General features: G+C 39.5%; 1 protein-coding gene across 1 annotated transcript in view; it reads right to left on the bottom strand.

Annotated features, from left to right (window-relative positions):
* Positions 1 to 1,587: 1,587 nt before the first annotated feature.
* Positions 1,588 to 27,016, bottom strand: part of EPB41L5 (erythrocyte membrane protein band 4.1 like 5) — a 155,703-nt gene continuing 130,274 nt past the window's right edge. The window contains exons 18-24 of the mRNA XM_052659770.1: positions 25,413 to 25,541; positions 22,462 to 22,526; positions 13,095 to 13,185; positions 11,143 to 11,217; positions 7,832 to 7,873; positions 7,346 to 7,467; positions 1,588 to 1,654 (exon numbers count right to left, since the gene is read on the bottom strand). Of these exons, the coding sequence (XP_052515730.1) occupies positions 1,588 to 1,654; positions 7,346 to 7,467; positions 7,832 to 7,873; positions 11,143 to 11,217; positions 13,095 to 13,185; positions 22,462 to 22,526; positions 25,413 to 25,541 (591 nt within the window). The remainder of the gene's footprint in view (positions 1,655 to 7,345; positions 7,468 to 7,831; positions 7,874 to 11,142; positions 11,218 to 13,094; positions 13,186 to 22,461; positions 22,527 to 25,412; positions 25,542 to 27,016) is intronic.

Here is a 27,016-nt window from a genome sequence, read left to right as displayed (position 1 = left end):
GGTCGTCAGTGTGCTGAAAACACAATATCCAGTCCGGCACGTCCTGGGTCAAGTCCACAATGTCAGCCTAAGGGCCACAGGAGGTAGCCAACAAGAAGGGCCAGCTCCCTTTCCTTCAGCAAAACTGTTTGGTGCGAAGTAGTTTCCAGCCTCTACAGGTCCCAGGAACAGCACAGGAAGAAAACCCTCTCCAGGCAGACACAAATGTGTGACTGCCTGAGCTCATCATGTTACAGGGAACCCACGACAGTCTAGACCAAGGAGTTTTAAACATCATGTTTTTTTATGGAGAACAGACATTAACACTCAATTAAGTTCTGGTTTCTGCGGGGCAGGAAACCAAAACCAAATTCCAGGAGGTATACTTTAACATCAGCCCTTGATAACAGGGATTAACTTCCCAACACGGTTTCCAGATCACCCTCATTCCCCACGGCAAATGAAGTTTACTTTACACATTCCAAAGTTTTAAAGCTAAAAGAGTATTTTTCTGGGTGTTGAAATTCTTTTCTCTATTTTCTATAATGAGCATATAACACCTTAACAACCGGAACTTTCTGTACAGATGGAAAGTAATGAGGAAATTAGAAAGAACCCCTTTAAACTAACACAAAACCCTAACATTCTCTCAATACCTGCATTTAGTTTCAGATGTGAATCCCCCTAACCCAATTCCCTATTTCTATCCTGGTATTTTTTCCTTCAGTTTACAAAATCTAAGTTTACTCAGCTTACATTAAAAAGAAATAGAGCCTTTATCCAAAGAGGTACCCAGAAACTACTGTGCTCCCCTTCAGTCCCCGAGTCAACATGGCCTTCAGCCCCATGTGGCCCAGGAAGAAGTGTGGGTGCCTGGAGGAAATGCCTCAGGGTCTCTGCAACCCTCCCCACCCCTTCCAGACCAAAAAGTGACAGGTGTGTGAGGGCCATGTAGACATGCTTCCTGAAGAGAGGCTGGGCTGAAAGCACATGCCAGGCAACTGACTTTTCCGTAGTTCTTCTCAAGGTCTATCTTACCTCAATGTAAACTTGAAGTGTTAAGACAGCCAGTCCAGCAAAAAGTCAAAAGTAAGGGAAGTATCTGAAAGTCCTCTGTATTCTAAAAACTTCTCTTTAGTAGTCATTATTCTGTCTAAATCCCCGATTTCCAGGCAATACACAGAAAGGTACAATTTCTCTAGCAGGCATTCAAGGACACTCACCCTGATACCAGCGAGAGAAGTAACCTTTGCCAGGCCGATGATGACCACCAGGGACAGCCCACCCAAGGGGGGCATTGTGAATAGTCACATCCACTAGGTGGAGCCAAGAGCTTGGAGGAAACCACAGGGAAAGGCATTCCCACCGTTAGGAATTCACAACTTCAACAGAATCAGGGAAAGAAAAAGACTGTATTGCGCTTGGGCAAAAGTGTAGTGTAATTAGCCCTTCCAGTTGGACGGAAATGTAGCTGCTTTTTCACGGAACTGAAGTCTAAACCAGGTGAGCTTTTCACCCACTAGTGCAGAACTGGCTCCAGCAGAAGTGGACTCTGGGATGGACGGCTGGGAGCCCGGCCTTGGATCACAGGCACAGAGCGGCCATCCCTCAGAGCTCAGTCGTCAGCAAACACTTCTGCTTCAAGGCGGCTTCTCCAGCTGAGGCTGGAGCAGAGCTGACAGGAAGAAAGAATGTGTTATTCAGTTTTTGGAAAATGAAAAGACAACCCTCCCACAAGAGAGCAACATGCATCTCCCCACCAGTGCCCCATAGAGCAAGGGGAAGTGCCTTGTAAACCTAATTCAGCAGTTTCACACAAGGTCATTTTCTAGATAACCAATGCTTTTTTCATCTTGAAATGGACTCTAAAAGACACTGATTTCCCCTACTTCCTTGAATAAAATACACTGAACAGACACCTAGTTTCGTGCTGAGTCAGGGCTATTACTAGAACACAGACGACATGGACAATGTGGTGAGCAGGATGTCCATATGCTCAGGAAGCAGCAGGGAAGGGGGTCCTGTGCTCACGGCCCAGTGCCCGCAGCCGGGTCTCAGCTCCGGGACACCTCCCCTGCTTGATGGAGCTAAAGGAAGAGTAAAAGTACTTGGTCTTTGGGACTTCCCTGGGGGTCCAGTGATTAAAACTCTGCACTTCCAATGCAGGGGATACAGGTTTAACTCCTGGCTGGGGAACTAAGATCCTTCTTGCTATGTGGTACAGGCAATAAATAAATATTTTTTTTTAAGTGCGTGGGCTCTGCCTGAGGTGAAGAGCATGGATAGATGTGCAGAGATGTAACAGCACCTACTTCAGTTTCACAAAAACTGAAAACAATATCAAAGTAGCAAGGACAGAGATTAATGTCAGAAGCACTAGCAATGTCATATAACTGAAAAAGCAGTCAGCAGTCACTTGAACCCCCTTCTCCATTTCTACCCAACAGAGACAACACTGCCAACTGGTTTCTCCTGGTGTTTCCCTTCATGTTTTGGATCTCAGCTTCTCAAAGTGTGGTCCCTGGAACTTGTCATAAATACAAGTTCGGAGGCCCTGCTTCAGGCTCCCTGAACCAGAGACTCAGGGCAGCCCAGTGCCTGCGCTCTAAGCTGCCCTCTGGTGCTGCTATCTACGGCGTCCTGACTGCCCTGAGGCATGTGGTTCCACAATGACACCCTAAGGTCCTCCCTTCCTATCTTTTCAACAGTTTTGGAACAATCGTGATCATGTTAACATTCAATGCTTGCTATGATTACATAAACATTTTCACAGCTCAGTCTAAGTGTGTTGTATTTCCGCCCTTAGGTAATCCGTTTTCCCTGGACTGAGTAACTGCCTTGTTTTTCACCGTAACTGCTTGCTCAGTGTCCAATACTTGGTTTCTAACAATTTATCCTTAACCTTGCAAACACACCACGGTTCTGTTCTCATGGGATTTTTCCTTAATTTAGGGGTGGGCAATTTAGCGGTGGGCAATTCTGTGTTTTGTCATTTTCCCTTGGCAACACCCTTCCTGGAATGCTACGTCCTCTTCAAATCTGCACAGGATCCCTTCTAGGCCTGCCTCACTTTCCTCCTGGTAAATTCCTGCACCTGTTTCCTGGGTCCCATGGTTTCTTTCTGGGATAGTCATCCTGGTTTTCTTTTTTTTAAACCTTCTATTTATTTTCAAATTTTAAACTTTTTATTTTGTATTGGGGGATAGCCAATTATAATCACTCTACTTTGATGGAACACATCCTCCAGTTAAGTAGCTTCCTGACAAAAGCCACCTTAGAAGCATATATTTTAGAGGAATTCTATGTTTTTAAATTTCTTTTTTTTTTTTTTTCGGTTATGTCATGTGGCATGTGGGAGAGCTTAGTTCCCTGACCAGGGACTGAACTCAGGCCCTGGCAGTGAAAGCACTGAGGCCTAACCACTGAACAACCAGGGAACTCCTGAAAATGTCATTTTAATCTCACACTGCATTGATAGTTTGGGTATAAAATACAAGATGGAAACGATTCTTCTCCAGATTCTGCAGGCACTGCTCTGTTTATTATCTCCTAGCTTCAGTAAAGTCTGCTATCGTCTGATTACCAGTCCTTTTTAAGTACTCCTCTCCTGCCCTCTCTGAAGACCTACATCCTCTCTTAAACTTGATATTCTGAAATCTCATCATGTTCCGTGGTGTCATCTATTTTCATTGTGTTACTGGATACCGACTGAACTCCTTTAATCTAAAACTCAATACTTATGTTCTGGAAAAATCTTGGTTCTTTTTTATATCTTTGTCACTTTTATTTACTCTGTTTCTTTCTTTCAGCTCTCCAGTGACTCACATATTGGACTTCTTAGACCAATCCTCGAATTTTCTCTTCTGTCCCAATCTCCAGCTCTTTATTCTACTCTTTTGGAGATTTCCTGAATCTTATCTTCCATGCATTCTTTGGATCTTATTTTTAACTTGGTTAATAATTTCTGGGAATACTTTCTTCTTTCCTGTTCCTCTTCTTTTTTAATCTCCTGCTATTGTTGAGTGAATACAGTATCTTCTTTCTCACATTATCATTTTACAAAATTTTTGATATTCACATTCCTTTATTTCCTCCTTGTCTCCTCCACCTGATCCTTTAGCTGAGAGCCCAGTTCTGGTCAACTCCCCGACTGGCACTTGGGAGAGTCTCTACAGCAGAGGACACAGCTAAGTTGTATCCAGACTCCTGACCCACAGGGATGGGGTTACAGAAACCTGAGCTGTTTCAAGTCGCTAAATGTGTGGTAATCTGTTACACACAATAAATACTTAACATAACTCAGTATAAGCAACTCATTAGTGTTTCTCTGCCACAGTTAGTTTGTTAGTTTTCACTGCTCTAGTCTAGTATTTATCTAGTTGACTGCTAATGGTTTTTTTTTAAGTTTTCAATTTTGACTATGATTAATACAGTTGCTATAAACATTTTTGTACATACCTTTAATGGATGTATATTTGTATTTCTATTGAGCATGCACATAAAAGTATTTTCAGCTTTTGTAGATACTGCCAAATCTATGTGCAACACAGTTATTTAAACTTAAGAGTTTCTGTTGCCCTATGACTTCATCTCTACTTGGTATTACATGTCTCTTTCACTTGAGCCATTTTAGGTGTATGGAGTGGTATCACAGTGGCTTGAATTTGTATTTCTTAATGACTTGTCAAGATGTACATTATCTAATGATTTATTGGCCATCTGGATATCCTTCTTGTGAACTGCTTTTCAACTCTTTTGCCAATTTTTCTATTGAGCTGCATTTTTCTTGTTGATTCACAACAGCTCTTTATATATTCTGGATCAGTCCTTTGTGAGAGAGAGTCAGAGAGAGGGGGAAGTGGCAGCTGTCTTCTCTACTGTGTGGCTTCTTTTTTGAGTGCTTGAAATTGTATCTGTTGATAAATAGAAGCTTTTTTGATACAATCCAAGTTGTCAATTTTTCCTGAATGAGTACAGCATTTTACAACTTGTTTAAAAAATCTTTGCTTATTTCAGGCATTTCTCCAAAGAAGACATACGGATGGCTAACAAACACATGAAAAGATGCTCAACATCACTCATTATCAGAGAAATGCAAATCAAGACCACAATGAGGTACCATTTCACACCAGTCAGAATGGCTGCGATCCAAAAGTCTACAAGCAATAAATGCTGGAGAGCATGTGGAGAAAAGGGAACCCTCTTACACTGTTGGTGGGAATGCAAACTAGTACAGCCACTATGGAAAACAGTGTGGAGATTCCTTAAAAAATTGCAAATAGAACTGCCTTATGACCCAGCAATCCCACTGCTGGGCATACACACTGAGGAAACCAGAATTGAAAGAGACACATGTACCCCAATGTTCATTGCAGCACTGTTTATAATAGCCAGGACATGGAAACAACCTAGATGTCCATCAGCAGATGAATGGATAAGAAAGCGGTGGTACATATACACAATGGAGTATTACTCAGCCATTAAAAAGAATAAATTTGAATCAGTTCTAATGAGATGGATGAAATGGAGCCGATTATACAGAGTGAAGTAAGCCAGAAAGAAAAATACCAATACAGTATACTGACACATATATATGGAATTTAGAAAGATGGTAATGATGACCCTGTATGAGAGACAGCAAAAGAGACACAGATGCACTGAACGGACTTTTGGACTGTGAGCAAAAGGGAGAGGGTGGGATGATTTGGGAGAATGGCATTGAAACATGTGTACTATCATGTAAGAAACGAAGTGCCAATCTATGTTCAATACAAGATACAGGATGCTTGGGGCTGGTGCACAGGGATGATCCAGAGAGATGATATGGGGTGGGACGTGGGAGGGGGATTCAGGATTGGGAGCTCGTATACACCCGTGGTGGATTCATGTCAATGTATGGCAAAACCAATACAGTACTGTAAAGTAAAATAAAGTAAAAATAAAATTAAAAAAATAAATAAATAAAAGAAAAAAAAAATCTTTGCTTATTTCAAGGCCCCAAGGATGTGTACTTATATTTTTTGCTAAAACCTTTATTTATGGACATTTCAGATTTTCAGTGCACTTACAATAGATTTTGGTGTGCAGTATGAGGTTGGGTCAAGATTAATTTTTTCCCACAAGGATATTTAACATGTCAGGCTGACTGACTGAGAGACCACTGTTTCCCTTCAGCACTGCACCATCATTTTTCATAAATCAGGGAACTGTAGTTGTGTGGGTTTGCTTCTGGACTCTAGTGTTTCACTGATTTACTGTCATGTTTTCCTCATTAAGATCCTAACATATTATACTAGCTTCAGGTGTACTATCTGTTATTTTTAATCTAACTCCTTTATGATTATTTGCTTTGGGAAGGAATGGAGACAAGGCCCTGATGTCATCTGTGACTTAACATTTGGAAATCTATAAGCACTCACATTTTACTGTGTAAACTCCATTACAGAGAATTATTACCTAGCTTTCTGCAGGTAATCTCTACTTTAACAGTGGGTACTACTAGTCATACAAATTAGGGAAACAGGTCCCACATCCATCCTGTTCACAGCTCTCTTCAATGCCAGTTAGAAGTATGCCTGGTACCTAATATTCAATCAATATTTGTTGAGTAAACAATTATACTGAAAACTATAGAGGTAAGACAACAATGTTAAAATGAACTATGAATTTCTCTCAAATTAACCATCTCTAGTAACTTTTCCTTTATACTTAGGATTTTTTTTTTTCTCTAAAGCATCTACTACAATTGACCTGCATTCTCAACACCAGGAAGATGTGAGAAACAGCAAACACACCCATGAAAAAGTCAGAGGTAAGAAATGAAGGCAAAATCTTTTGCAAAACAGGCACAGTCTTGCTCCTAACAAAAGCTGAAGAATTACATGCTGAATAAAAGCTCTTCTGAGTTCAGTTTCTGTTTGTGGCAAGCAATATGCTAAAATGAGCTTGCAACAAGCAGGCTTCCGTGAAAGCTACACCAGAGCCCTCACCTTGGGAATCCCCTGTCCTACCCTTATCTGCACCTCTTCCTCTGTATTGATGGACAACATAACAGTAAAGCACGATAGGAAAAGACATAAATCAATTTTCAAAGAAATATAAAATTTTAAGGATAGACCTATTAACATCTTTATCTAATAAAGACTTCCAATTAAAAAAAATAAGGTCTACTCCATAATTTTGTAGAAAATTGCTACTGACAAGAAAAAAGAAAAAACACTACTCTAATTAACAGAGGAAGAGATTTATTCAGTTTAAATTAAGTTTGGTTAAAGAATGGACAATATTGCTTTAAATACAATTAATTTTATTACTTCTTTCCTCTTAACCGATGCCTAAGAAGTGCAACTGAGAAATAATTCCTCACCTGGTCACGGCGTCCACCAAGAATGGCGCTGGGGGAGAGATGAGCTCTCTGCTGCCCAGCCCTTCCTTCCCAGTCAGGGAAAACTCATTTCCTGCAAGCCCATTAGGAAGGACAGTGCTCTGCTGAGAAAGACACACAACACATCTGAGAGGAGGTGATCACACCTCCCTGACAACCAGCACTTCAGCTCCAAGCCATCTTCTCCAATAATTATGGTAATGGGGAGGATGTTTATGATCACAGTTATTTTGGTTTTTTTGTTTCCTTTTACCATCCTTCACATCAGATTTTTATTTTTATTTTTGTTAGCACCCTTACACATTTACAAACAGAAAAGTTAAATCACTAGTTTGAAGCCAGTAACTTTAATTAAAAGAGCTTTGATGATGACCCCAGGTTTTCAAGGAAAAGTAAGAACCTGGTACTGCTTCAGGCCTCATTCTGAAAGGGGAACACAAAGAAAAATTCTAAATATCATTAACTTACTGGCACAATCCAACGGGGTGTGATCACTGACGTTGAAGACACCTGAAAAAAAAAATGCATACACGTGTATTTATTTTTAGGGAAGACTGAGTTTTTATAATTACACTCATAATGCTTTCTTCTTCTGTCAAATGTGTGGGTGGGGGTGGAATCCAAATGCTGCTACTGCTTTCAGGTCATTCACTAGGATTTCCCCAATCCTAGCGTTCCATTTAACATCTACTTTCTGAAATTTCATTTCAGTTCATTACAAATAATCACAGCCTTCTTGAACAGGGGCCTGTGACTAATTCAAATGAAACAGCAAAAAAGAAAGTACACAGAAAACAAACCTGTCTCTACACAGTCCATTTTCTAATTCTGCATGCAGCACACAGAGTAAAAACACCCACACTACTGACTCATAGGGCCTTTGTTACAGTCTTTCTAGATCTCACTTTTATGTGTAGAACAGTCATCTAATGAACTCCCAACTCTCCCTGTTTTATGGAAACTCAGACTGGCCCTTGCACTGGTGACATTCTGATAAGAAAAAATTAATATAAGTCCAGGTCTTAGTAATTTAGGTAACTGCCAAAAGAATAAAAACACAAAATAAAGGGACTTCCTTTGGCGGTCCAGTGGCTAAGACTCTATGCTTCTAATGCAAGGGGCCCAGGTTCTATGCCTGGTCAGGAAACTAGATCCCGCATGCCACAACTAAGACAAGGCACAGCCAAATTAATAAAAAATAAATATTTTTAAAATATACAAAATATGACTTTCCCACCAATATTAAGAAATGAACTTTTAACCATAGAAAATAAAAGAGAGAAAAGAAGTACAGTAAAAGTAAACACAAAATGGTTTGGCAGAAAGAAGTCCTATAATAACAATAATTACAGTAAATATAAGTGGATTTAAACTCAATCAAAGCATACAGACTTTTGAATAAGATCTAAATAAAAAACAAGATCCAACAAAATGCTGTTTACAACAGGTCCACTTAAACAAATCCAAAATAACTGAAAATAAATTAATAGAAAATTCGATTTAAGGCAATTCAAACTTCAAACTACGTAGTCAAATTTTTATCAATCAAAAGGGAAATAAAGAGAGGAAAAAAGGGACAAAGAAGGGCACTATAAAGTGTTAAAAGGAGCTCAAGAAAGTATAATTACAATCAACAAACATGCATCTATCTTCAAAATATACACAAAATTGAAAGACCCAACAATAGGTTAAGAAATGGATTAACCAATAATTGCAGACAGAGATACTAAACACACCCCAAAAACTGACAGAATATTTGAGAGAATCAGCAGAATGACTACTGAAAATAACTCAGCAAGTTTCCTAAACACAAAATCAACTTACAAATTCAATAGTAAAAAATTAAATACCATTCACAACATCAACAAAACGATAAAGTATTTAGGACTTAACCTAACAAAGAACAGAGAAGACTTGTAGAGGACATTGCAGACTGTTCTCTGTTAAGTCCTAAATTCTTTAATGGGTAAAAAATCTTACTAGCAAAAAAACCATAAAGGGTCTGGAAATAACAAAAATAGGAAAACAAAAAATCTATATTGGGGAGACTATAACTACATAACTTTTAGGAGAAACAGGAAATCTTGGATGAGAAAAACATTATACTCTTGGCCAAGAAGATAATCACAAACATATCAGTTCTTTCCTCAAGTTAATTTATGGATTTAATAGAGTCACAATTAAAACTTCAAAGGCTTTCAAGGGAGTGAAACTTGACAAAGTTATTCTAAAAACCATCTGAAAGAACTAACAATCAAAAACAGCAAAATATCAGCATAATGATGCTGGACTGGCCTCATCACATATCAAAATCACTTAAAAAGCTCAATTTAGTAGAAGAGTATTACAGTTCTAATAACTATAAATTACAGGAAAGCTTATATGCAGAATCTAAAATGCATCATATTCTATATTTTTATTTAAAACAGAACATTTCAATTTGCAGGGAAGTAAAAATATACTAGTGATAGAAAATGCTTTTAATGAAATTCATTTTCATCACTGTATCACCCACCCACCTGCGAGAAAGCGTAGTCACACAGTAAGTGTTCTGAGCTGGGCCCCAAGGATTCCTTCTTCAGCTTCAGGCTATCTTTTATTACTCTTAGAAGTTACCTCTTTTATCTGGTTAAAGGATTACTGTGGCCCAATACTGCCAACATCCCTTATATTTTCTGTTTGTGCATCTGGTAAAGTCTCTTTATTGATATCAGCTGGTGGTTCCTGGCCCACATCTGAACCCCCGGGAGTGGTCAGAAATACAGCTTCTCAGGCTCCACCCCCCACACACCATGTCAGAAACTCTGAGGGTGGAGACCAGTGATCTGTGCTTTTTTTACGCTCTCCAGTGATGCGCACACACACACCTGATACCACCTGTACTTCCAAGCCTTCAGGTGATGTCACAGCAGTCCCAGTACATGAGTCATTAGGCACTAAATGAGGCTTCTGTGTACCTTCCATCCCAACTAGTCTCCATGTCTCTGGAGGGAAGGGACTGTTTTTTATTTGTGTCATGCTCACAGTTGGGCATGGCTTAGCATGTACACACAGTACTTAACACAGTATCTCCCAAACTCAAATAAAGATCAATGTGTTTAATGTCAACCATTCTTATGATTCCATCTTTCTGTAAATGTTTTATTTTTCAATTAAAATTCTTTATTGTCTGAACTCGTTAGAAGCTGGTTTACCCCCACATGTTCCTCTCATGCTGTTTCATAGGATGAAAAGAGCTTCTCTGGTAGCTCAGCTGGTAAAGAACCCTCCTGTAATGTAGGAGACCCTGGTTTGATTCCTGGGTTGGCAGGATCCCCTGAAGGAGGGATAGGCTACCCACTTCAGTATTCTTGGGCTTCACTAGTAGCTCAGATAATTAAAGAATCCACCTGCAATGTGGCAGACCCGGGTTCAATCCCTGGGTTGGGAAGATCCCTGGAGAAGGAACGGCTACCCATTCCAATATTCTTGCCTGGAGAATTCCATGGATAGAGGAGCCTGGTAGGTTACAGTCCATGGGGTTGCAAAGAGTCAGACACAACTGAGGGACTTTCACTTTAGTTACAAATAGGTTCACAGTTAACATGTGGTTATGTAATGACACACAGATTCAAGTTGGCAGAACTTCGTATAGAAAAGCAATGCTACGTGGTTACTGAAATATAAATTCATGAAATGAAAAGTCTTACTAAATTATAGACAAGGTAAAAATTGGAATCTAGCAGGGACAATTTCAAACAGAAATACTTTTCCATCTTCCTGTTTTAAAGCATCTTTACCTGAGGTGTGGTTGTGTGGTCAAGGAGATTCTCAGTTAGAGACAACAGCAAGGCATCCAGTTCATCTGTAGCATCCTGTGGAAGACAAGATACACAGATGTCAAATGACCCATTAATCACCAGTTTTTCCCATATCCTTGCAGTGTATAATCTGGACCCATGCCTGGTTGGTGTTAATCTTAAAACAAATGGGGACATTCAGGAGCCATAGTTATCAGTGATTTCACTTGTGTTGGAGAGAACCTAGCCTACAGTCAGAACTTTAAAACACCCAAGGGTTTTGTGAATTTTCATACAGTTATTCCTTCTGGTAAGACAAGACTTGGGTAGGGTTTAGGACTGTCCTGGCTCTCAGCTCTTGAACTAGAGAATGGAGGTAAAAGGTTCAGCCAGCAAGGAGCCAGCAAGTAAGAAGAGGCCTGAACTCCCAGTGCTTCTTTATTCACACGTGTGGGTGCTCTAATGTTCACAAAGGAGTATAATGTAAATTTCCCCCACAAACTTTAATACTTTTGTCTAATCAATATTTGAAGCACCTTATACAAACAGAGTTCTGTACAGCAGTGTGTGTGTATGTGTTGGGGGGATGCACAGGAAGAATGTTAAAAGGATAAAAGATGAAATTCAAGTCTGGAAATAAGAGCAGTAAGTACCCAGGGTGTACCCTTTATTTATACATTTCTGTCTGTCTGTCTTCAGGCCATGGTACATCTCCAGTTCAGTGTTAACTGAATTTTAATCCCACATATGAAGTAACTGTCCTCTCCCTTCTCATATCTCCCTCCTCCTATCCCACTCCTTCTTACCCTGTGTGACCTAGTGAGCCCGAAAGAGCCTGTGCATATCTCCACCACAATGTATTAAAATCCTCTCTCCAACTGTACTATAAAGCAGTTTGAAAGACGAGGCCATGTCTCAGTCATTTTTTAATTTTCAAAGCCTAGCATGCTATCCTGGTACGCAATATGCAATAAATTTGGAGGACAAATGTCCTTCTCTGTTTCAAAACACATCTGAGGTTCCACCTAATGATTTTCAATGATTAAACATGTCAACATATCATTTTAGGATTTTAATTAGCAGAAAGGAATCTCCAGATTGAAAATATTTTAGGTTACTTTTTTAAAACCCCAAAGTTTTTGACTAGTGGGAATACAGGTAATTGCTCATTTTTTTCTTTTTATAAAATATTTGGTAAATTTCTATGATAAATGTGCTTATGCAATACAAGAACAAATGGTAACTGTTCATTTACAAAAATAATTTGTTGCTTAAATTGCAAATTAAAACATTCCCAGGGCAATGAACTGGGTTTCTATGATTTCTGAACTGGTAGGGGTATGTGGGGCTTCCCAGGTGACTCAGTGGTAAAGAATCCACCTGCAGGTTTGATACTTGGGTCAGAAAGATCTCCTGGAGAAGGAAATGAGAAAGCACTCCAGTTTTCTTGCCTAAAAAATCCCACAGACAGAGGAGCCTGGTGGGTGACAGTTCATGGGGTTGCAAAAAGACTCGGACACAAGTTAGCAACTAAATAATGGGTGTATGACAAGTGGATACAAGAAAGGTAGGATTTGAGATAAGCTGGTTATAACACAACACAATTTCAGAATGTTACTTTTGATCAATTAATACTTATTTACTGCCTACTATGTGCAGTGTTCTGTTTCAGACACTAGGGAAGTAGAATCAGCATACAAAACCAAAAATTAGAGATTATCTAAAAAACAAAATAACAACAAATAACTCAAAAAAGGAGAAGAAACCCTGAGCTACTCCTGGGTTTGACAATAGGATTTGATAATAGGATTCTCCCTAGAGAAGTGAGGTTCAGTGCTTTTTTCACAGCTTAAGTTCTGGTGTCCATCAGAACTCACCAGATGTCCTGTATAACCAAGATTCAACTCAGTAGAATGTGAGGAGAAACCTTAAAAAGTGGCAGTAATTGTTACCTTTAGAGCAGACCCACGTTCTGTAGGTGTGGTTCGCCTCAGAGCCAGAGAGTCTCCACGGACAGGCACAGTGTTCTCATTTAATTCACCACTAGGAAGAGAAAGGTATGTTCACATCATGGAGTACTGATAGAGATGACACAGGGGTCACAAGCAGCCTCCTCAGGAAGAAGAAAAACGAACTCTTCAAGAAATAAATCCTGCTTTTCAACACACAAATTATCAAAAAGAGATATCAAGAAAACAATCCCATTTAAAATTGCACTAATAATAAAATATCTAGGAATAAACCTAATCAAGGAGGTAAAAGACCTTTATTTTGAAAACTATATTCTGAAATGAATGAAAGAATCTGAAGATGATGCAAAGAAATGGAAAGATATCCCATGTTCATGTCTTAGAAGAATTAATATTGCCAAATGTCCACACTATCCAAAGCCATCTACAGATTTAATGTAATCCCTATCAAAATGCCTATCAGGCCTTTTCACAGAACTAGGACAAGTAATCCTAAAGTATAGATGGAAACACTGTTGTTGTTCAGTTGCTCAGTCTTTGCGACCTCACGGACTGCAGCACGCCAGTCTTCCCTGTCCTTCACCATCTCCCTGAGTTTGCTCAAACTAAGGTCCGTCAAGTCAGTGATGCCATCCCACCATCTCATCCTCTGTCATCCCCTTCTCCTCCTGACTTCAATCCTTCTCAGCATCAGGGTCTTTTCCAATGAGTCAGTTCTTCTCATCAGGTGACCAAAGTATTGGAGCTTCAGCTTCAGCATCAGTCTTTCCAATGAATATTCAGGACTGATTTCGTTTAGGATTGACTGGTTGGATCTCCTTGCAGTCCAAGGGAGTCTCAAAAGTCTTCTCCAGCACCACAGTTCAAAAGCATCAGTTCTTCAGCGCTCAGCTTTCTTTATGGTCCAACTCTCACATCCACACATGACTACTGGAAAAACCATAGCTTTGAGTATACGGAACTTGTCAGTAAAGTAATGCCTCTGCTTTTTAATATGCTGTCTACATTGGTCATAGCTTTTCTTCCAAGGAGCAAGCGTCTTTTAATTTCATGGCTGCAATTACCATCTGCAGTGATTTTGGAGCCCAAGAAAATAAAGCCTCTCACTGTTTCCACTGTTTCCCCATATACTTGCCATGAAGTGATGGGACTTCATGTGATCTTAGCTTTTTGAATGTTGAGTTTTAAGCCAGCTTTTTCACTCTCCTCTTTCACTTTCATCAAGACACTCTTTTAGTTCCTTTTCGTTTTCTGCCATTAAAAAAGGTGGTATCATCTGCGTATCTGAGGTTATTGGTATTTCTCCCAGGAATCTTGATTCCAGTTTCTGCTTCATTCAGTCTGGCATTAGGCATGATGCACTCTGCATATAAGTTAAATAAGCAGGGTGACAATAAACAGCCTTGACGTACTCCTTTCCCAATTTGAAATCAGTCTGTTGTTTCATGTCTGGTTCTGCTGCTTCTTGATCTGCATACAGGTTTCTCAGGAGGTAGGTAAGGCGGTCTGCTATTCCCATCTCTTTAAGAATTTTCCACAGTTTATTGTGATCCACACAGTCGAAGGCTTTAGCGTAGTCAATGAAGCAGAAGTAGATGTTTTTCTGGCATTATTTTGCTTTTTATATGATCCAGTGGATACTGGCATTGGATCTGGTTTCTCTGCCTTTTCTAAATTCAGCTTGAACATCTGGAAATTCTTGGTTCAGGACTGTTGAAGCCTAGCTTGGAGAATTTTGAGCATTACTTAGCTAGAGTGTGAAATTAATGCAATTGTGTTGTAGTTTGATCATTCTTGGCATTGCCTTTGGGATTGGAATGAAACCTGACCTTTTCCAGTCCTGTGGCCACTGCTGAGTTTTCCAAATCTGCTGGCATATTGAGTACAGCACTTTTACAGCATTATCTTGTAGGATTTGAAATAGATCAGCTGGAATTCCATCACCTCCACTAGCTTTGTTCACAGTCATGTTTCCTAATGTCCACTGGACTTTGCACTCCAGGATGTCTGGCTCTAGGTGAGTAATCATACCATTGTGTTTATCTGGGTCATTAAGATCTTTTTTGTATAGTTCTTGTGTATATTCTTGTCACCTCTTCTTAGTATCTTCTGCTTCTGTTATGCCCATACCATTTCTGTCCTTTATTGTGCCCATCTTTGCATAAAATGTTCCCTTGGTATCTAATTTTCTTGAAGAGATCTCTAGTCTTTCCCATTCTATTGTTTTCCTCTATTTCTTTGCATTGATCACTGATGAAGGCTTTCTTCTCTCTCCTTGCTGTTCTTTGGAACTCTGCATTCAGAGGGTTTATCTTTCATTTTCTCCTTTGCCTTTTGCTTCTCTTCTTTTCTCAGCTATTTGTAAGGCCTCCTCAGACAACCATTTTGCCTTTTTGCATTTCTTCTTCTTGGGGATAGTTTTGATCACTGCCTCCTGTATAATGTTACGAACCTCCGTCCATAGTTCATCAGGCACTCTGTCCATCAGATGTAATCCCTTTAAACTATCTGTCTCTTCTACGATATAATCATAAGGGATTTGATTTAGGTCATACCTGAATGGTCTAGTGGTTTTCCCTACTTTCTTCAATTTAAGTCTGAATTTGGCAATAAGGAGTTCATGATCTGAGCCACAGTCAGCTCCCGGTCTTGTTTTTGCTGACTGTATACTGCTTCTCCATCTTCAGCTGCAAAGAATATGATCAATCTGATTTTAATATTGACCATCTGGTGATGTCCATGTGTACAGGCATCTCTTGTGATGTTGGAAGAGGGTGTTTGCTATGACCAGTGTGTTCACTTTGCAAAACTGTTTGTTTTTGCCCTGCTTCATTCCGTATTCCAAGGCCAAACTTGCCTGTTACTCCAGGAATCTCTTGACTTCCTACTTTTGCATTCCATTCCCCTACGATCAAAAGGACATCTCTTTTTGGTTTTAGTTCTAGAAGCTCTTGTACGTCTTCACAGAACTGTTCAACTTCAACTTCTTTGGCATTAGTGGTTGGGGCATAAAATTTATATGGAAATTTATATGAAGGACTCCAAATCGCCAAAGTAATCAAGAAAAAAAGAATACAGCTAGAGGAATCACACTCCCTGACTTCAAGCTATACCATAAAGCTACAGTCATCAAAATAGTATAGTACTGGCATAAAAACAGACATATAGATCAATGGAACAGAATAGAGAGCCCAGAAATAAAGCCATGCACTTTTGGTCAATTAAGCCAAAATAAAGGAAGCAAGAACATACAGCAGGGAAGAGACAGTCTTTTCAATAACAACAGCTGGAAACCTGGACAGCTGCATGTAAAAACGAAATTAGAACATCTCATACCATATACAAAAATAAACCCAAAACAGATTAAAAAAATAAAGGTAAGACCAGAAACCATAAAACTAGCAGAAAATACAGGCAGAACGCTCTTTGACATAAAAGGTAGCAATATTTTTTTTGGATCTGTCTCAAAGCAAAGGAAACAAAAGCAAAAATATAAACAACGAGATCTAATTAAACTTAAAAGCTTTTGTAGTGCAAAGGAAACGACTGACAAAATGAAGATAACAGAATGAAAAAAATATCTACAAATGATATGACCAATATGGGGTTAATACTCAAAACACATAAATGGTTCAAACATCTCAATATTTAATAAAAATAAATAAACCAATTAAAATCGAGCATGGGCAGTGGGGGGCGGGGGTTGGTGGTGAAGTGGGCAAAGGATGTGACAGACATTTTTCCGGAGAAGATATATACAAATAGGCAACAGGTACACGAAAAGATGCTCAATGTCTCTGCTCATCAGGGAAATGCAAACCAAAACCACAATGAGACATCACCGCACACCTGTCAGCATGGCTAACATCAAAAAGAACAGAAATAACAAACGCTGGAAAGGATGTGGGGATTCCCTGTTGGTGGAAATTCCCTGCTGGTGGGAATGGAAGCTGTTGCAGCCACTATGGAAAACAGTATGTCAGCTCCTCAAAAAAGAAACCAAACTGGAACTATTATATGATCCAGCAATTCTGAGTGTATATCTGAAGGAAAAAACACTAATTTAACAAGATATGTGCCCCCTCAGTGTTTATAGCAGGGTTATTTACAATAACTAAGATAGAGAAGTGACCTAAGTGTTCATCAAGATGAATGGATAAAGAAAATGTGGTGTGTATATACGTAATGGAATATTAGCCATAAAAATGAAAATTTGCAACAACATGGATGCACTTAGAGGGTATAATGTTTAGTGAAATAAGTCAGAGAAAGACAAATACTGTATTTTATCACTTACATGTGAAATCTAAAAAAATAAACAAACAAATGAATATATAAGTGAACTAAGTCAGAAAAAAGTTTGCAGGTATAGAGAACTAGAGGTTACCAGTGAGATGAGCTAAGTGAGGAGGGGGTGGATAGTGGTAGGAAATCAATAAGCAGAAACTACTATGTATAAAAGACTCTTCACTCCTTGGAAGGAAAGTTATGACCAACCTAGACAGCATATTAAAAAGCAGAGACATTACTTTGCCAACAAAGGTCCATCTAGTCAAGGCTATGGTTTTTCCAGTGGTCATGTATGGATGTGAGAGTTGGACTATAAAGAAAGCTGAGTGCCGAAGAATTGATGCTTTTGAACTGTTGTGTTGGAGAAGACTCTTGAGGGTCCCTTGGACTGCAAGGAGATCCAACCAGTCTATCCTAAAGGAGGTCAGTCCTGGGTGTTCACTGGAAGGACTGATGTTGAAGTTGAAACTCCAATACTTTGGCCACCTGATGGGAAGAGCTGACTCATTTGAAAAGACCCTGATGCTAGGAAAGATTGAAGGCAGGAGGAGAAGGGGACGACAGAGGATGAGATGGCTGGATGTCATCACTGACTCAATGGACAAGAGTTTGGGTAAACTCTGGGTGTTAGTGATGGATAGGAGGCCTGGTGTGCTGCGGTCCATAGGGTCGCAGAGTCAGATATGACTGAGCAACTGAACTATGTATAAAATACATAAGTTACAAGAACATAAATATAACCAATAATTTATAATTGTAAAAATAGAATATAATCCATAAAAATATTTAATCATTACATTGTACACCTAAAACAAATATAATATTGTAAATCAATGAATAAGAATCCTGAGGCCAAACCAAAAAAAAAAGAGATTAGTCCTATGTAGTTTACACTGCTACAAAACACAGAAAGCAGATGAAAAAATCCTTCCAACATATGTGTATATGGAAGAACATGTACAATGTTAACTTGTAACAAGCATTTATTTGTCCTTTAGTAAAAGAATGAATATACTGTGGCAGTTAAAATGAAGAAACCGTGGGCTTCTCTGGCGGTCCAGCGGTTAGGAATCTGCCTCGAAATGTAGGCAACACCAGTTCGATCCCTGATCCAGGAAGATCCCACATGCCACAGGGCAACAAAGCCCATGCACCACAGCCACTGAACCCACGTTCTAGAGCCGGAGAGTCACAGCCACTGAGCCCATGCTCTACAACAAAAAAGCCACTGTAGTGAGAAGTCCGTGCACCACAACTAGAGAGTAGCCCCCACTCAGTGCAACGAGAGAGAGCCCAGGTGCAGCAATGAAGACCCCCAACAAGGCCAAAAGTAAATAAATAGATAAACCCTCCAATGTCGGTGGGAATGTAAACTGATACAGCCACTACAGAAGACAGTATGGAGACTGTTTTAAAAACTAGGAATAAAACTACCATATGACCCAGCAATACCACTTCTAGGCATTTACCTGAGGAAACCAAAATTCAAAAGGACATGTGTACCCCCAATGTTCACTGCAGCACTATTTACAATAGCCAGGACACAGAAGCAACCCAGATGTCCATTGACAGATGAATGGATAAAGAAGCTGTGGTACATAGATACACTGGAATAGTACTCAGCCAAAAAAAGGAACGCATCTGAGTCTATTCTAATCAGGTGGATGAACCTAGAGCCTATTACACAGAGTGAAGTGAGTCAGAAAGAGAAAAACAAATATCGTATATTAATGCATATATATGGAATCTAGAAAGATGGTGCCAATGAACCTATTGGCAGGGCAGCAATGGAGATGCAGACATGGATAACAGACTTACGGACATGGGTGGCAGGGAGGAAGGAGAGGGTGAGACAAATGGAGACAGCAGCATGGAGCCGTATACACTACCATACAGAATAGACAGCCAGCCAATGGAAATTTGCTGTATGACTCAGGGAACTTGAACTAGGGCTCTGCAGCAACCTAGAGCGGTGGGGGAAGGTGGGAGGGAGGGTCAAGAGGGAGGAGACATATGTATATCTATGGCTAATTTATGTTGATGTATGGCAGAAACCAAAGCAATATTATAAAGCAATTATCCTTCAATAAAAAATAGATAAATTTTAGAAAAAGATTTTAAAATTCAGATTTATCAAAACAAAAACCACTGAATTGTACACTGTAAATGGGTGAACTGCATTGCATAGTATTTGAATTTTATCTTAATAAAGCTGTTACTACAAAAACAAATGATTTGCACAGAAATTTCTCCAAAGCAGAAAAAATGTTCAATATCATTATTTTTTTTTAATTGGAGGATAACTGCATTACGATGTTGTATTGGTTTCTGCCATACAATAACATCATTACTCTTAAGGTAAATGAAAATTAAAACCACAAAGGGTTTTGTGGCTCATATTCACTGGGATGGGTATAATTTTTAAAATGGAGAATAATAAACACTGGCAAGGATATTGAGAAACAGAAATGATCATACATTGCGGATGGGACTGGAAAATGTCACAGCTGCCTTGGAAGATAGTTTGGCAGGTCTTCAGTAAGCTAAAAATAGTTACCACTGAGCAACAACCCTCCTGGGCACATATTAAAGAGAACTGAAAACAAGTCTACAAATTGTTTGTATGTAAATGTTCAAGAACTACCTTATTCAAAATAGCCACAAAGTAGAAACAACAAGGGCTTCCCAGGTGGCTCAGTGGTAAAGAATTCACCTGCCAGTGCAGGAGAGGCAGGTTCCATCCCTGGGTCGGGAAGATCCCCTGGAGAAGGAAACGGCAACCCACTCCAGTATTCTTGCCTGGGAAATCCCATGCACAGAGGAGCCCGGCAAGGTACAGTCCATGGGGTTGCAAAAAGAGTTGGACATGACTTAGTGATTAAACAACAAACAATGGAAATATCCATCAACACATGGATAAACAAAATATGGCGTATCTACACAATCGACTATTATTCAGCTATGAAGTACCAAAACATGCTACATGGGTACACCTTGAAAACATTATGCTAAATGAAAAAAGTCAGACATATTTGCACATATTTGTACAATTCCAGTTATATGAACCATCCAAAGTAGGAAAATCCAGTACAGGCAGAAAGCAGATGGGTGGTTGCCAGGTGCTAGACAAGGAAGTAGAGAGACTCATACAGGGAGAATGCTTCTTTTAGGTGTGATGACAGTATTACGGAATTAACAGTGGTAAGGGTTGCACAACTCTGTCAAAGTGCTAAAAAGCACTAAATTGCACACCTATAAAGTGTAAATGCTTGGGAACGATAACTTTATAAAAAAGATAAAAGAAAAATGATCTAAATCTACTATAGCAAAATAGGAAAATGTGACAAAGCTTGACAGCTGGTACACAGATATGTATTATGCAATCTCTAAAGCTTTCTGTATGCCTGAAATATTCCCTTTTAGAAGCAGGGTACAGCAATTTTTTAAAAGTCTAGTATGGCAAGGGGAAGAAAAATCAGAGTAACTGGAAAGGAAAAGACCCAGAAACAGACCCAAGTTTACATAAAAGTATATAAGAACGTGAGTATTCTTTAAAGCAGGGGTCCCCAACCTCTGGGATCTAATGCCTGATGATCTGAGGCAGAACTAATGTAATAATAATAGAAATAAAGTGAACAATAAATGTAATGTGCTTGAATCATCCCGAAACCATCCCCCCTACCCCTGGTTCATGGAAAAATTGTCTTCCATGGAACTGGTCCATGGAACCAAAAAGGTTGGGGATTTCTGCTTTAAAGGATCCATCTGAAATGCTGGAAGGAAAATAGATAATCAAAACACCCACATCCATGAAGAAAAACAAATCTGGAAGTTGGATATTCTAACATCTTTCTAGCTTCGGTGAAATTTCTGATAAACAACTGGGTAGTTAAATCTTCATTATTCCCTCCTTCACAAAAAAAGTTTATGATGAAGTTCCCCTTAAAGGCTTCAATAATAACAGTAGTATTAAAAATGTTATGTGCAACGGACTTCCCTGGTGGTCCAGCGGTAAAGAGTCCACCTTGCAAGGAAGGGGACTCAGGTTTGATCACTGGTTAGGGAACTAAGATCCCACATGCCACAGGGCAAACGAACCCATGTGCTGCAACTACTGAAGTCCATGGACCGCAACTAGTGAGTCCATGTGCTGCACTGAAAGATCCCGCCTAACAAGACAAAGATCCCTCATGCTGCAACTAAGACCTGATGCAGCAAAATAAATAAATAAATAAATAAATAATGTTTAAATGATGTGGGAAAACTGATTCATTAGAATTAATAAAAGGTTAAGCTGGAATTCCAGTTGTACCCTGATCACCAGTGAGTAAGTTTGCTGAGTACTAACTGTAAAGTCCTTGGTTAAGCTGGAATTCCAGTTGTACCCTGATCACCAGTGAGTAAGTTTGCTGAGTACTAACTGTAAAGTCATCTATACAAAGCATGCACTTAAGTGTTATGCTGATGACAGCACCTAGAACTGAACAGCATTAATCAGAATATTCACTCAACAATGTTTAGCACCAACTAAGCACAGAACACTAGATACAGAGAGATGAACAAAACAAACTGGCATAGAGAAGGGGGCAGAAATCTAGTAAGATAAATAAATGGTGTATTAGTCAACAAGAAAAGACAGGCAGAAAGAACTCAGAGGGGACTGTAAAGACACCTGGGTGCATCGCATGAGAGCCTGCAGAAACAAAGTTTATAGAAACAACCCACTGTGCTGACAGGATGGTACCAAGACAACTGCCACACCTGAGAGATACTGCACATACTCCTCATCAAGTACCTTACATTAAAAATGTCTTCAAAGGTTTCAGTCAACTGAAGAATGAGAATGAAAAAAGACTAGTTAGGAGTATCTTCAAAGGATCTACAAGCAGGGCTTAAGAAGCTGTGTATTAATGGACAGAAGAGTGAGTCAAACTATCTTTCTAACAGATATTCTGAAACCATGCAGTCACAAACTTGAAAAGAGGAAAAAAAAAGTACCCCCCAAAGAAAGGTAAGAGGAAAAGAATATCAGTTTACTTCCATCTCCCCAGCACTCTACCTGTCTGTGGAAGCATCCTGAACACTGGCATTTTTATGACTTAATAAGCGATCTTCTCTTGTAACCTAAGAAAAGGAAATCACAAAAATTAAATCTCTATCGATGATACTAAAATAAGAAGAAATTTATATTCCTTTGCAGTAAAAACAGAAATACCAGTTTGCTTCTGTTCTAGAAAGAGGTAATCATACCTCATTCATGGAAATATCAGTTAACTGCACCCAGTGCAGTCCTATTCACCTGAACTCATACACCAAGTGCACATTTCAATATATAGGTATGCAAATCCATATGCTTTACTAGACAGCTCTCCATGATTTAAGACACCACCTGTGTGTTGGTCAATATACACAGAATCCAAAAAGATTCAATGCCAGAATTTTTCAAATTTATCAAAAGAAGAAACAGATGTTAAGCTGCATATTTGGCTTTTTATTTTTCCCTGAATATTTCAGAAGAGAATTCTAAAAACTCTTTCTGAAGAAGTCAGTTTTTCCCTTAATTTTATTGAGGTATCATTTACATACAGCAAAATGCCACACATTTTCAATGTATGATGATGAATTCTGAAAAATATACAGGGGTACCTAATCAACACTACAATCAACATATATAACATGCCCCCTGCCCCCACATGTTCCCTTGAGGTTTCCAATGCAATCCCAGAAAAAACCCACACACGCAGCCAGCCGTGATCTGTACTCTTTTTGGCTGGCAGGTTTTTGTGCTGCATGCAGGTTTCCTCTAGCTGCAGTGGCCATGGGCTACTCTTCGTTGCAGTGCATGGACTTCTCGTTGTGGTGGCTTCTTTTGTGGAGCACAGGCTCCAGGTATGTGGGCTTCAGTAGCTGCAACACTATAGTTTATATAAATGGATTTATAACACCTGTCTTCTGTGCTTCCCTCTTTAGAGAGGCATGATGTTTTTGAGGTTCACCCATGGTGTTGCATGCATCAACACATTCCTTTTTACGTACTGAGTAGCTTGCCACTTTACAGATATAGCCCGTTTATTTATCTGTTTCCTTGCTGATGGACATTTGAATCACTTCTAGTTTTTACCTACTACAAACAAAGATGCCAGAGCATTCATGTACCAATATCTGTATGAACCTATGTTTTCAGTTCTCTTGGATAAATACCTAGGAGTGGGACTGCTGGGTCATACAAGAAGTGTATGTTTAATTACCAAATTCTTTTCTAAAGTACCTGTAATATTTTATGTTCTTACCAGCCATGTGCATTGCAGGCAGTCCATTACTGCCCACACAGGGATGGCCAGTTGTTAACTTTAGCTATGAAGTATGAGGTTAGCTGTACATTATTTGCATAGACACCCTTTATCAAGCTGAAGTTCTACTCTATTCCTATTTTGTTGTGAACATTTATCATGATCAGGTCTTAAATTCTGTGGAATGTCCTTTCCATATAAACGGAGACAATTTTCCTTAATTTTTAATATGTTGATCTATACTTGGTTTTTGAATGATAAACCACCTTTTTGCCCAAGATAAACTCTTGGCCATGGTTACTGTCCTGTTTATTAATTGTTGAGTAAGATCTGCTTCTATTTTGTTTAGGACTTTCGATCTGTAGCAGCTTTTTTTTGGTACAACCTCTCTCTGGCTTTGGTATCGGGGTAAAACCAGCCTTGTAAGTGAGCTGGGACATGCTCCCTGCTCTTCTATTTCCTGCAAGAGCTTATGAAGAATTGTTATTATTTCTTCCTTAAATGTTCAGTAATCTTAACAGTGAAGGCATCTGGTCCTGAGTTTTTCCTTGAAGGATGATTTTAAACTATAAAACAAAATCTCTTTCATTTAGAGCTACTGAAGTTATTTTTCTCTTGTTTGAGTCAAGATAGACTCAGAAATACAACTGAAGCGTCAGGTGACGACAGCTGCCACCACCTCTGCTGCTACAAGAGGCAGTATCAGCATTGGGATCAATATTTGCTTAACACTCACTATGTGCCTGCCAGGAGTCACTCCATGGCCTTCATATTTATTATTTTATTTCATCCTTATAACCCACCTTAGGTTATGTATTATCATTACCCCCTTTTAAACATAATTTAACTGAGGCTCAGAGAAATAAACTAATTTGCCAAGTCCCAAAGCTAGTAGGTGGTAGATAAGAAACAGGATTCAAACTCTAGCTGTCTAATTCCAGAGCCTGTACTGATGTATTTCGTAATTATTTTTATATGTAAACATTTATGTTTTATGTTTACAGTTGGGTGAGAAGGTACAGAAAGCACACGAACAACATTCCTCAAGTTCTTCCAGTTCTCTTCAAGGCCTGTGCCTGGGACAGGATGGGTAAGGAGCCTCTTCTCAACAACAAGGTCCTGGGAAATCCTCGTTGACAACAGGATGCAGTAAGACAGGCTTCTGCCCTATTTCAGCACAGAGGGTAAACCTGACAGGTGGGAGGGCCAAGGAAAAGCCGATTTTGAGAGCATGGATGCCGTTAACTTCTTGCGGGCTGGTCTCTACACACGGCGTCCTTCACAAGATGTCACAACCAACTCTTCGTCTTGCAAACATCACTCAGTTGCTAATAACATGACTAATGACTTTGCTGAATCAGCTATTCAGCTAGTAATTTTGCTGAATTGGGAGAGATGGGTGGGAGGAAAAGTGAACTGATAAAGACCTAAAATCACTCTAGGGTTTTTAGCTATATGAATGACAAAAGATTAGGGACTCACTTCTATAGGAATTTGACTTTTAAAAACCTTTATTCTTCTTACTTCATGACTGCCCCATCTTAATCCTCCCGGACTAAAATTCAGAGATGGGAAGGCATCTGCCACCTTGAGCATGTTTCCTGGCTTTACCCTCTGTGTCTCATCACCAGCCTGCTCACTCATGTCCACCATCTGTGTGTGCTCCTTGTTCCACAGGGTCTCCCTCCACTCCAGCGGGAGCCTAGTGAAGGCAGCTTACCTTCTGCACTGCTTCTACCTGAGCCTTCAAAATATTACTCTTCAAGTCAGGAGGAACTCTCCTGGTATTCAGCGCTGGGCTGTCGATGGCATTATTCAGACATTTCTCGGTTAACTTTACCACTTCCTCCTGGATATTAAAAACACACTGTAAGCAACTCTGAGAGGATTCAACTAAATGGAAACAGAAAAGGACTGATGAAAGTTCCTATTCAGACAACCAGGGAGTCGTGTGTTTCAGGCAGCCGTCTTATTCCAGGAGAAGTCAGCTCTTACTTGAGGTTTTGAAATAAGATCAGTAATCACAAATAAGGTAGGGACCCCTGAAAATCATCCAGCCACCTGTTGTCTTTGTCTTTAAGCCAACTGAATAACTAATGATACCACCCTGGAAAAACGCCTGAATTAAACCACACATGAAGAATGTGTGCCATCTGCTGTAATTAATTTCAACTGGATTTTAGGTTAGGCCCTACACAGGCTGATCCCTAGGGCTGTTACTGGGTAGACGACTGTGCTTGAGACTTAAGTTATTTGGCCACAAAGAGGCCACTCTCAGGTAAAAGCTTACTAAAATGATAAAATAAAGCACAAGTCCACTGAATGAACATCACAATTAAAACAACATAAATTAACTATTATGAAAAGAAATGGGAGAAAAATTAATAATAATTTTAATTATCTACACTACAGCTGATTTAATTTACCTAATTTAAAATAAATGACAATCAATAATAACAATCACCATCACCATCATCCTTACTATGTGCTGTGCTAAGTCGCTTCAATCATGTCCAACTTCAGGCTCTGTGGACCAGAACCTGCCAGGCTCCTCTCTCCATGGGATTTCCCAGGTAAGAATACTGGAGTGGGTTGTCATTTCCTCCTGCAGGGGATCTTCCCAACCCAGGGACCAAACCTGTGTCTCCTGCATCTCCTGCACTGGCAGGCAGGTTCTTTACCACTAGTGACACCTGAGAAGCCCTGTCCTTACTATATAACACTGAAGAAGCTGAAGTTGAACAGGTCTATGAAGACCTACAAGACCTTTTAGAACTAACACCCAAAAAAGATGTCCTTTTCATTATAGGGGACTGGAATGCAAAAGTAGGAAGTCAAGAAACACCTGGAGTAACAGGCAAATTTGGCCTTGGAATACGGATTGAAGCAGGGCAAAGACTAATAGAGTTTTGCCAAGAAAATGCACTGGTCATAGCAAACACCCTCTTCCAACAACACAAGAGAAGACTCTACACATGGACATCACCAGATGGTCAACACCGAAATCAGATTGATTATATTCTTTGCAGCCAAAGATGGAGAAGCTCTATACAGTCAACAAAAACAAGACTAGGAGCTGACTGTGGCTCAGAACATGAACTCCTCATTGCCAAATTCAGACTGAAATTGAAGAAAGTAGGGAAAACCACTAGACCATTCAGGTATGACCTAAATCAAATCCCTTATGATTATACAGTGGAAGTGAGAAATAGATTTAAGGGCCTAGATCTGATAGATAGAGTGCCTGATGAACTATGAGGATGGAATGAGGTTCGTGACATTGTACAGGAGACAGGGATCAAGACCATCCCCGTGGAAAAGAAA

This window comes from Budorcas taxicolor, chromosome 2, assembly GCF_023091745.1.
Source record: "Budorcas taxicolor isolate Tak-1 chromosome 2, Takin1.1, whole genome shotgun sequence".
Lineage (NCBI taxonomy): Eukaryota > Metazoa > Chordata > Mammalia > Artiodactyla > Bovidae > Budorcas > Budorcas taxicolor.
The sequence above is the reverse complement of the archived record's forward strand: the minus strand, read 5'-3'. Positions and strand labels throughout refer to the sequence as shown.